Raw genomic sequence first — 12705 nt, 5'->3', positions numbered from 1 at the left:
TGTGGTAGATGGAAAAATAAAGAGAGGTGGAATTGCAGGAAGAATCAGACTTGTCACTGATTTCCTGCTTTAGATACTCTAAGAGAATTGAAAGAATACATTTCCTCAATGTATCTAAAAAAAAAATCTTTGTTCTGTAAAAGATTTATGGCATTTCAGGGCAAGTCTTCTTTCATTTGTAAGGAAGAATTGTGGTTCAACTAAACTCCCACCAGATCAGGTAGGCTGGGTTAGCTAAACATAGGGTTCCAAGGCAGGCAGGCAGGTGTCCATCTGCGTCTTGTTCACAAATCAGTCCAGTGACAAGGCATGAGTGTGCATGCCAAATAAAATATACATAAGGATTGCTAAGGAAGTAATATTGGTACAAATATTTGTATCAATATTTTCTGTCAATAATTTCTATCAAATATTACTGATTCTATTGTGCTTCAGCTTGAGGTCTGGAAAGCAGGAAAAGAATTATCCTTTTATTGACACTTCCCTTTTCGGATAAGATTATGTCACCCCTGCCAGTAATGAGAAGGAATTTTTAGAAATCATTGTCAACAGGAGCACCCAGTTGGCTCAGTGGGTTAAGCATCTGCCTTTGACTCAGGTCCTGATCCCAGGGTCCTGGGAGTTCGCTTCTCCCTCTCCCTCCGCTCTCCCCCTGCTTGTGTGTGGTTTCTCTCTCTCTCTCTCAAATAAAATCTTAAAAAAATAAAAATAAAAATAATTGCCAACAACAGCAACAACCAGATTTTCTCCTTAGATCACCACATTTGACTTGTTTCATTAGTCCTAAATTTAGGAATGAGGCTGTACCACTTCCTAGTTGCAGAATCCTGGGTAAATCACTTAGCCTCTTTAAGCTTCACTTGTCTTATTTGTAAATTAAAGGTATTGATCCCTGCTTTGATAAACTCTAAGATCTCTGCCAGTCAGCCACTGCTAGTTACATAGGTGGTGGGTAGAATCTAATGCCTGCCTGTGTGCGAGCTTTTTTCTTTTGTTTTGTTATTTAAGCTAGTAGCAAGCACTAATCATTGCCACTGTAAGAGCAATTTGGAAGCAGTTCACAAATGCATCTATGTGAATAAAATAAGGTACATTTAGAATCCTGTGAGATTATTCTTTATCCTCCAAAGAGAAACACCTGAGAACTTTGTAATTCCGTGATTATGAAACTATCACAATGGTGTATGATTACCAACAGTTATCAGTTTATCAAGTTTCTGGGGGTTTTTTTGGCTTACAATGATCACTTCTTGGATCTTTTCATGTTTTCTCCCTTCACATCACCAGCATTAGCAACTGGTGTACTTTGGAGAAAGCCTTTTTCCTCCCAAAGAAGTAAGTTATGGTTTGCCAAGAGTTACTGTTTACACAAAAGAAAGTCACGCTGAGTTGCTGATGCTGTGTTGTTAGCTGGACATCTTTACCATGAAAACACACCTCACGTTCTTGCTTTTGTGTAACCGCTGGGACTGGTACAATGTTTTTGACTTCTCATTCCGTCGCTCTGCATGTAGGGAATACGCTGAGCACCAATTTTATACGTGCATATACTGCGACCACAGATGGACCCATCAGCTTACAGAAGGCCCTGGCGAGAACTGGCTTTTGTTCTTTCTCAGTCCCAGATTCTAGCCTCTTTTCAGGGATGGTGCCAATTATGATGTTCAGGAGATGATAAGGATATGCAACTCCGAATTTTTAAACCAAAGTCAGTAGGAGAAACAGCAGGTTGCACTTACTTCAGTATTTCAGTTCAGTTTAACCATTTTTCTACCTCATTCTCTGTGGTACAGAATCCTGCCTGATCTCTCAGGGTTGTTGTCTGCCTCTAATTACTGTTTACTCTGTTTATGTGAGTTGTTTGTACTCTGATATTCAGTGTAATTACCATAAGGAAGAATCTCAGCCAGAAATTGTGTATTCTCGGCTCAGCCCTTCCCTTTGGGGCCAGGAACAGAGACCTGCGCTCCCCCCACTTCCACAGCTGCTTGTTTTCCCTGTTTTTATATAAGAGCTTTGGTGACACTTACTTCTTCCCCTGAATTCCTAGACTTCATCATTTTATTTCCGATTCTCTTGTCTAACTCACGTTCGCTTCCTTTGACACAGTAAATTCTCCTTCTCTTTTTTTTTTAAATTTTTTAAATTTATTTATGATAGTCACAGAGAGAGAGGCAGAGACACAGGGAGAGGGAGAAGCAGGCTCCATGCACCGGGAGCCTGATGTGGGATTCGATCCCGGGTCTCCAGGATCGCGCCCTGGGCCAAAGACAGGCGCTAAACCGCTGCGCCACCCAGGGATCCCGTAAATTCTCCTTCTGATCAAAAAATGTCCACTCAGCAAGTGGCTCAAGTGCCCCTCTAGCCTCCAGCCTTGTGTTACATTGGGCACCCTATTTGGTTTCAGCTATACCTACCACTTATTCCTCTCCATTCTTTCTCATCCGTGTTCAAAGGCTCCTCTGAGTCTTTGCTTGTGCCCTTCCACCCTCAAGACTTATCTAAACTCTAGTTGCCTGGGATGTCTCTGGAGTGCTGCTCCATCCAGAAAGTCTTCGTGGTTGCTGCACGTGGTTGCAGCCCCTGTGCCCTGTGTCCACACACAGCATGCTTCTTAGGTTAGAATTAGTTGTGAACATATTTGACTCCTGGAAGATAGCATTCATCTGGTCTTTGCTTTCCTGTTCTTATTTTGGTGCTCGAATACATTGACCAAGTATCCTTAGTTTGCATTTTATGACCCTGAAGGTCTTCCGCCCAACATAACGCTTCTAGTGTGGTGCAATTGTCCTGCAGATTGTATTCTGACCTCAGCAAGGAATGGCCCCTACAATCAAGTCTCTTATTCCTACCCTTCCCTATTCACTGCTATATAAAATTCATCCTAATAATCCCCAGAAGTAATTCCTTACGAAGCATGAGATTTGGCAGGCCCTATATGTTTTGGAAACTGTCAAGCCAGGAGGGTTTAAGGTGGCTATTAACAATTTTGCAAATGCCATTTATACCAGAGATACAGCAGCATTTATCTGGCTTTCTTGGCTGTGAAACAGTCTCAGCCAAGCTGAAGCTGATTATGTTGGCCCTGCAACAAAGGTAATTTATTCATCACAAAACCTCCCATTAACTACAATCATATTTTTAACCGCTGATTGAAAGGAAAGCTGGTGTATCAGGGCACAATTACCCTCTAGACCAAAAAAGCTACTCTTAAGGTACTTTTTAATTGTTTTCATTCCTAAACCTAATTATTGTTGGCTTTGCAGGTGTCTAATAATTAACTTATTCATAGAAGATTAACCTATATATATATTTTGCCTTCCACTCCCATTCTAATTCATATTTTGCGTGTCTGGGGGCTTAATATCTATATACGATCTCCCCCGATTTCTGGATGGCTTTTATTAAAAACACCTTATAAAGCAGTGGCTCAGCTGAATTCCTTCCCTGGGAGGATGTTGATTTCCTGAGAAAACTAAGAACTCTGGAGAGTTCTTCACATTCTTTAATTTATAGATGTGTTTCCCCAGCTTAAAATGGCAGTTGCCTCTTCCCCAAGTTCCAGTCGTCACATGTCACCATCTGGGTCTACCCCAAACCCAAAACTGTAGACTTTCTGCCCCATTGGTGTCAACAACTTTAAGTGAATGCTAATCTGAAGGATTTCTCTCCCTGGCTTTCTTCACAGACATTCATGGGCTTTCCATCCTCAGTTAAATCCCCTGACAGTTTTTTTTTTTTTTTTAAGATTTTATTTATTTATTCATGAGAGACACACAGAGAGAGGCAGAGACACAGGCAGAGGGAGAATCAGGCTCCCTGTGGGAGTCTGATGTGGGACTTGATCCCGGGATTCCGGGATCACGACCTGAGCCCAAGGCAGATGCTCAACCACTGAGCCACCCAGGTGACCCCCCTGACAGTTTTCTCTTCTGGCTCATTTGTAAAATAAATGCTTCACAGGGGGCTTATTTTGCCCTCTCCATGTAGGTGTCCAGTGTGTGTATAGTGATGGTGGTGGTGTGAGGAAGAGGTATGCACACATTTTGAAAGACATACTGCAATATTAAATTTCCTTCACTTGGGTAGCCCCGGTGGCTCAGCGGTTTAGCACAGCCTTCAGTCCAGGGCGTGATCCTGGAGACCCAGGATCGAGTCCCACGTTGGGCTCCCTGCATGGAGCCTGCTTCTCTCTCTGCCTGTCTCTGCCTCTCTCTCTCTCTCTCTCTCTCTCTCTCTCTCTGTCTCTGTGTGTATGTGTGTGTGTTTCGAATAAATAAATAAAATCTTAAATAATAAATTTCCTTCACTTGCCCATAGCTAATTCAGGGACCAAAAGATTGAGGGACTGAGAAGGGCTGTGAAGGGATGAGTGTGTGTGTGTGTGTGTGTGTGTGTGTGTGTGTAAACAACATGGCAGCATTTAAGTGTTGTCTTCCTGTTAGAAGTGCTGACTGATGGAAACAGACCACTGAGTGGGCTGCACTGACTCACTGTCCATTTTCTCTTCTCCCCATCCACTTTTCCTATCTCTTTACTCTACTGACTTGGTTGAGGGAAAGTAAGTGTAGTATTTACCAGACATACCTCTCAAAGTAGCCAGTTTGATCTGCACAGGTAAGGTGCCGGTTTTCTGGTAGCTCCAGCTCCAGCGCCTCCCTACATCCTCTTCCAAGGAGAAAGTCCACCATGGAGACTGTCCAGGTGATGGGATGTGACATTTCCTATGCACCAGACTCCTGCTTATTTTGCTCACTGGAACTTCAGTACTCAGACCAGTTCTCAAGTCTCGGCTTCTTTTTCACACCATAATTTGAGGAGGTGAAGAAATCTAATTTCTTCAAGAACTCTTAAAAGTGAAAAAGTTTCTAGTAGACTGTTAAGTGGATCTTGTTCAGTGTATGAGTATGTATGTGGATACAGGAGCAACCTTTGACCATAGAGGTGACTGGCTTCATTTGGTCTGAAAAGAGTCCTAGTTGATACAGCTGAGGAAGGTAGGGGAAACAGATCTGTTTCTTTTCTGAATTCTTTCTTGTCCTAGAAGTCATATTCTCTGGGAATTCGTCATCTGTCTCTGTCAGTGGTGACTGACTCTTCTTTGTTCTCAGGGAGGAAGATGAGTACTCAGAACTGCGGTCAGAACTCAGCCAGAGCCAGCATGAGGTCAACGAAGACTCTCGAAGCATGGACCAAGACCAGACCTCTGTCTCCATCCCCGAAAACCAATCCACCATGGTCACTGCTGACATGGGTGAGTCTGCCTGCCATTGTACGAAGCCAGAGTTTGGCTTCCAGATTGTAATGGGAATTTTAGAAATAGGAGGCAGCCTGAATTAAAATTTAGTCAAGGAGTTGGATGAGTAGATGAAAGCACATCCATCTGAGTCCCTTACATGTTACTTTGTTGGAACTAAAGAGGTGAATTAGCTTTTTGCCTTGATGTTTGAGATTCAAATGTACATCACCTCTATTTGAAAATTCTGGAGATGGGGAACCAGCTGATGAGGCTATTGTAGTGTTCCAAGTTACAGTGAAATCTGAGCTGTAATGGCAGGAATGGGAAGGATGGAATGGGTGGTGATACGTTGTGGTGGGGGAGCCAATAGGTTTTAGCAACTTTTGGGTAAGAAGGAATCCAAAATGACTCTAACATGTTGGTTCTGAGTGACTAAGAGAATGATCATATTTCTTAGTAAGGATGTTTCGTGAGAAATGAGTTGGGAAATAAATATGTTATGTTTGAGGTTGTAGAGAAATGTCCATCCAGGAATACTTGGCATGGTGTATTTTAAACTGCAGGTCATGACCTATTAGTGGGTCTTGGGATTCAATGAAAAATATTTTCTAAGTGAAATCGACTAGGAAAAAAAATGGCAGTACTACTTCATGAAAATTATTTGTTGAGAGAGAGAGTGTGTGTAATAAGTTGCTTCTGCTGTGGGTTGCAGTCAACCCACGAAATGTTGCAAAAGCACAGGTCTACTTGGAGATGCTTAACTGCTTAACTCACCTAAGCTTAACTGCTTAACTCACCTAATCTTTGGTGAGATTAGGGTTGAGGATAAAGACTTTGAAGTTATGAGGTAAGGAGATCTCTGTGGTCAAAAGGCTGTGGAGTCAGAAGATGGAGGAGTACCGTATCTTAGGAAATGTAGGGAAGTGATAGAGGAAGAACTAGAAGGAGACATAAACATAGTGTAACTTTCTTAGAACCTAAAATTGCGTTGGAAAGAGACTTTAATGTAGTACACATTTATATTAATTATGAAAGTGCTATAACGTTAAGGAACAGAGTACCACGAGAGTTTAAAAAGGACTTTGATTCAGTTTAAGATTCTAGAAGAGCTTCCTCAAGGAAGTGCCATTTGAGCTGAGAGCTGGAGGGTAAATAGGAATTTACCAGATAAAGGAGGAGATGCATTCAGGGGAGGGTGGGGGAAGTAGATGCATTCAAGGAGATAACAAGAGATCATCATGTATGGAGGGCCCAGAGGTGTGAGATGGAGGATGGAGAGGTAGAAGGAGCTATAGCATGCAAGATCTCATAGACCGTGTTAGAGAATTTAACCTTTAGTCAAACATGCACAAGAAGCCACTAAAAGGGGCAGCCCCGGTGGCGCAGCGGTTTAGCGCCACCTGCAGCCCAGGGTGTGATCCTGGAGACCCGGGATCGAGTCCCACATTGGGCTCCCTGCATGGAGCCTGCTTCTCCCTCTGCCTGTGTCTCTGCCTCTCTCTCTCTCTCTGTATCTCTCATGAATAAATAAGTAAATAAAAATCTTAAAAAAAAAAAAAAAAAGAACCCACTAAAAGATTTTAGTAGTTAAGGATGGGGATGAAAGGATCAGGTTTGCATTTTGAATCATCATTCTGTAATAAAGAGAATCAGTGGATCAAGAATGATTGGGGGAGGCCAGCTAGGAAACCATCGCCAAAATCTTGGTGGACTAGGATCAGGGTGGCAGTGGTTAAGATCTAGAAAGATGGAGAATTGGCAAGATCTGCTGAAAGATTAGAAACAGAGGGGAAAAGTATGTGTGTGGAAATGTTCCCTAAGTGTCTGGATCAGTGCTGCCGAGTGCCAACACGGGAGCACAGGAAAAAAAGGTGGTTTTGCTTGAGTTTTGTTTTGTTTTGAGGGAGTGGGAGTGCAGGGTGTAGCTCCTGTGTTTTGTTTGGACATAAGTTTGTGGTGTCTTGAGGTATCTGGGTGGAGATGCTTCAGAAGGCAGCAGGTAGACATAAGCCAAGAGGGAAAGGTCTAGGCTGAAGAAAAGCAGTTAGGAGACACAGGGTTATGTGCAGACAGTCACCGAAGCAGTGGGAGGCCATGATAGAGTGAGGAGTGCAGAGAACTGGGGCCTGAGCCTTGGGGGCCACCAGCCAAAGAGAGACCTGGCAGAGCTCCTGCAAAGGGTATGCTTCTCATTGTAGTCTCCGTTTAAATGCACGTCCTTTGAAAGCATCTCATGAATGCCAGTCTGTACCAGTTCCTGTGTTGACTCTGTCACTGCCCCATTTGTCTCCTTGCATCAAATTGAAAAATTTTTTTAAAGATTATTTATTTATTAGACACACACACACACACACACACACACACAGAGAGAGAGAGAGAGAGAGAGAGGGAGAAGCAGGCTCCATGCAGGGAGCCTGATGTGGGACTCCATCCCAGGTCTCCAGGATTATGCCCTGGGCCAAAGGTGGCACTAAACCGCTGAGCCACCGGGGGCTGCCCTCAAATTTAAATTTTAAATGATGTATTTCTAGTTATTTGCTTGACTGACTGTCCCACTATACTCCACTGGGCAGAAGTATGTATATCTACTAGCAGATCCCCAGAGCCCAGAGCCCACCACTGGGCCTGGCACATACTGTATGTTCAGAGATGTTTGCTGGGATGAACAAGTGAAGCAGTCAGCAAGTCCATCCAGCAGTGAGCCAGCCAGAGCTGTAGGGAGTAAACAAGGAGAGCCATGTCTGAGAAGTCAGTGGGGCAGAGAAAGCTCTAAAAAGGAAGGGGTCAGCAGGATGGATTGGTGCTAAAGCCAGCAAAGTCATTGAGAGCTGTATACTGATACCTATATGATCCCAACAGAAATGGAGTGAGGATTGGAGACACCTCCTTGGTCCTCAGGCTCTTGGCTTCAGGCTGAAACGGCCTCTCTGAAAATCACCTGAACCTGTATCTCGGGCCCTAAGTTAGAACACATGCAACTTCCTAGGACCATCCCAGCTGTGGGCTCAGGTTCCACATGCTGCCATATCAGCGTCGCAGTCTCTAACCCTGGTGGCCCCAGGCTTCTGGACTCTGCCTTCCAGCCTCGGGAGTGAAAAGGTACAGATAGCCAAGAAGTTCCCAAAGCAAAGAGATACACCCACACTGATCCCTCCATTCATGTGTCTGAAAGTGTACTTTATGAAATATCTGCCCCACACACCAATAAATTTTCTCAATCAAGTGAGGCTGGGGAGTAGAGGGATAAACCTACTTAAATGGGCAGGGCATCTTTACTGTGGGACTGCCTGGGGCTCCTAACAGAGCACTCAGTAGCCCAGGCCATCTACTGGGGGCTGGTGTCTGCCTGTCTGTGCTAGGAGCTGGCTTCATTTTCCCAAATTATGAATCTCAAATCCTTTCTGTCCATCCTTTTCCTCATTATAAATATATGTTCGTTATAGCCAGTGATAATATCTCTGCCAATGAGACGGAGCTCCTGGAGGGAAGGGACCCCATCTGTCCAATGTCTGTACGTGTTCTCTGCCCACATAGTGGCCTTGATTCATTTATTCAACAACTCACTGGGTGCTATGCAAGGGACTGGGGGCGGGAGACACAGGCTCTGCCCACGGATCGCTATACACTCCCACTCCCATGTATCACACTGAGAGTGACATCCCGACTCCTGACTGTGGACTGTAGGCCCCCACAGAACTGGCATCCCCCATCTTGGGCCGCACCGTCCCCTCCACCCCCCATCCCTGCTTACTCCCAGCTCTGGCCACACTGGCCTCCACGCTGCCCCTCACACCCAACCGGCTTGTCTTGTTTCACTGCTCCTCCTTCCTGAAGTGCTCCTTCCCTGAGCCCATCCGAGGCTTCCTCTGGCCCTGGTTGAGCACTATGGCCTTTCCTCACTGCCAGGCACTGTCCTGCCTTTCTGGCTTCATTTCTCCTCTCAACACTTAGCGCTTCCTGGGTTTGTTGTCTGTGCATTTATTTTATCGTATATACTCATTATAGCTGGTCCCTTCCACTAGAATCTAGGATGCAGGCCCCATGCAGGCAGGGATTAGAGCTATCCTGTTTGCCTATTGTAATGGCATCTGCACAGATGAGGCACCAAATGCTGAGTAGAAGCGAATGCCGTCTTGGAGCTCACAGTTCTCTGGAGGATGCAGACAGGCAAACAGGGAATGATGACCACGGTGGGGTAAGGACCACACCAAGAGGTGGACAGGGGCTCCTAGCAGCACCCTGGGTGGGGGGGAGGGTGGCAGGAACATTGGTGAATCCATCCCTGAGGTTGCATCTAGCAGAAAGCTGGGGGATGGGTGGGAGTGATTCAGGGAAAGAGCAGGGGCAGGAGGAGAGCCCAGGAGGCAGAGGGCCCGCACCTGCCAGGTCCCCAGGGAGGGTTCTCAAGGAGGGCAGGCACAGGACGGCCAGGAGGGAGGGGTGCATCAATGCTGCTGTGGAGTGCAGCGCCCCCCTCCAAGTCGTGTGTGTGTGTGTGTGTGTGTGTGTGTGTGTGTGTGTGTGCTCATCAAAACTGTGTGTCTTCCTCTTCTTACTCCTTTGCCATTTTCCAATTAAACTGCTTCAATAGGGCAAAAAGCTTCCATATATAACACCACTATAGGAAATCGTTAAAAAGCAACCATTTCATTATGCAAATGGTTGCAAACCTGCATTATCCATCCAAAGGTTTTTCTTGAGTTGGATTTTGCTTGAGTTTGCTGGCATTATATTTGCTGATCTTCAGTTAAGATAGCTGGAGTTAGTCCAATCTATTCCCTTCATCAGAAAGCACTTGTCAATTGTTTTCAAACCCCACGCATCAGAGTCTGGCTGCCCCTTCAGTAAGCTGGCTCCTGGGCACTGTCCTCAGGCCTTGAAGGAGTAAACCAGCAATTTAGAAAGTGCTTTGACTCACCTAGCCAGTCCTAGGAAGGAGAAGGATGAGGCATTGTCACATTGCATCTTAGAAGAAGTTGCTCTGTTCAAACCTGGTCACAGTTTGGGGGAAAAAGGTAATTAAATGACAAAGACAAGGTAGGAAGGAATCGTGGCTTGGAACTTTTTTCCCCTCAATTTGGCAAAGAGCTCTAGTTAAGAGAGGCCAGCAATGATAGGTAACGTATTTTCCTTATTTACTTTGTGTCAAGTATTTACATGCATTCCTCCTGTTTAATTCTCAGCCTTGAAAAGAGGCCCAGTAAAGCTCCCCATCCATAAAATTGGGATAACAGGGTTCAGAGGGGTCAAGTCACTTGTCCAAGGCCACACAGCTAATCAATTGTTGCTGTGGTTGGTGCCTATGTCTCTGGAGGGCTTTGTTCTTACATGCCTCTGCCTAAATAGTGAAACATGCCTATGGTTAGTGTGCTCTGCTTCCTGCAGTCCTTCGAAGTCTCTAGTGCTGATGGGAGAATTTAGGGAGCAGCTGTACCATCACAGCATCTGGCTTAATAGCAGAGTGTTTGTTGTTCATTGAGATTTTGCAGACCTCCATCTTAGAAAACAACACTCTGAGGCCAAATGATTCTGGGTGTTGCCATAGAGCAGAACACAGATGTGTGTACATGGGCTTATGGCAGTGTGCATGTTAGTGCATGTGTGGTGTGTCTCTAGCAGGCTGCTTTCCCAATTCTCTTAATGGAACAGCAGAACTCATCTGGAGTAGTTGTTCATAAAGCAAAACCCTTGATCCAATGGGCCTTTGCACAGCCTGTGTTGGGTTCTCCTCCTTATTTTGAGATCTCTTCCGGTTTCAGGTGAGAAATTCTTATTTTTCTGGAATCTAGCAATGCTAAACTACTATCCCCTTAGGAATGAAAGGAAGCATATGATACCTTGTTTGCTGGTAGGATCATTTAGATAGATTTCCTCCTTATGGGTAGTTTTTGGAGGACAACCAAGGAAGAATTTACACATGAAACCTGGCTCTTTGGCACAGCTGTGACTATGAAATATGTTAAACATTAAAGCCAGATTTTCCTGGCTTCCTGGCTGATGAGGCTTAATGGCTTCAGGAAAAATGTTCCAAAGTGTCAAGCAGCCACTCCCAGTGAAGAGAAGGGGGTTCCAGGCAGGGAAAGGCAGCCCTACCTCCTCAAAAAAAAAAAAAAAAGGTTGCAGGGTTGGAGAGAAATGTTTACAAAGGAAAAGGAGCCTATCTGGAGAAAATTTGCATTTTGTTAGGAATGCAGGGACCAGATAGCCAGTCATTCTCCAGCAAAGAATTTTTAAAAGACAGATTATTTGTAACCTGATTCTGAAACTTGGAGGAACCAGGGCCTACCTTGGAAAGGTTAGATGGGGCTGAAGACAGCGCCTTGGGTAGTCTTGGTAGATGGAATGGGCTAAGCCCTTTGTGGCCTTCCCCCCACCCCCTCCTGAATTGAATTCGGCAGCTTAATTTCTCCCAAGAGGTTCACGGTGTTGGTCATCCCTGAGAACCAAGCCCAGAGGAGACTTTGATGTTTTGCACATTGACTCACCAGAGGACTCTCTGAGGTGGCTGTGCGCTTTCTTCTTGGAATCTGAGCCAGCCTGGTCAGTGAGAAGTCTGTGAGAAGAATGAAACTAGGGTTCCTGGGAGTGCACGTGGCCGAAAGGAGACTGTGCTGAGCTCCAGAGGCAGAGGTGCTTACGTGCGGGCTCCTGCACATGCCAGCCGGGCTGGGGGCCGCTGAGGGCACGCGTGGGGCCGTGTGCAGAGGTCCTCGGTGCTGAATGCAGTGTGATGAGCGAGAGGGTGCCCATTGGCTGGAAGCATATCCTGTCTAAACTTTCTTTGCCCACTCGTGCCTGGGAACCAGTGATGAAGCAGAGCTTCGCCTTTGACAATGTTGGCTACGAAGGTGGCCTGGACAGTGTGTGCCCTCCTCAGACGGCCACCAGCACCATCAGCATTCTGGGTATGACCTGCCAGTCATGTATAAGGTCCATGGAGGGCAGGATCTCCAGTTTGAAAGGCATCGTGAGCATTAAGGTTTCCCTGGAACAAGGCAATGCGACTGTGAGGTACGTGCCGTCCATTCTGAGCCTGCCGCAGGTTTGCCGTTGCATTGAGGACATGGGCTTCGAGGCCAGCATTGCAGAAGGAAAGGTTGCCTCCTGGCCCTTGAGGTCCTTGCCTGGCCTCGAGGCTGTGGTCAGACTTTGGGTGGAGGGCACCCAGGCCCTGACAGGACCTGCCAGTCCTGTGTCAGCTCCATCGAAGGCAAGCTCGGAAAGCTGCAAGGGGTAGCAAGAGTCCGGGTCTCCCTCAGCACCCAGGAGGCAGTCATCACTTACTAGCCTTATCTTATTCAACCCCAGGACCTCAGGGACCATGTACACGACATGGGGTTTGAAGCTGTCATCAAGAACAGAGTGGCACCCGTAAGTCTGGCACCCATTGATATTGGGCGGTTACGGAGGGCCAACCCAAAGATGCCTTTGACTTCTGATAACCAGAATCTCAATAACTCTGAGAC

General features: G+C 45.8%; 1 protein-coding gene across 1 annotated transcript in view; it reads left to right on the top strand.

Moving 5' to 3' along the window:
* Positions 1-12705, top strand: part of MCC (MCC regulator of WNT signaling pathway) — a 447338-nt gene that overhangs the window by 341550 nt on the left and 93083 nt on the right. The window contains 1 exon segment of the mRNA XM_072823923.1: positions 5112-5254. Coding sequence (XP_072680024.1) covers positions 5112-5254 — 143 coding nt within the window.

This window comes from Canis lupus, chromosome 4, assembly GCF_048164855.1.
Source record: "Canis lupus baileyi chromosome 4, mCanLup2.hap1, whole genome shotgun sequence".
In the NCBI taxonomy this organism is placed as follows: Eukaryota; Metazoa; Chordata; class Mammalia; order Carnivora; family Canidae; genus Canis; species Canis lupus.
The sequence above is the reverse complement of the archived record's forward strand: the minus strand, read 5'-3'. Positions and strand labels throughout refer to the sequence as shown.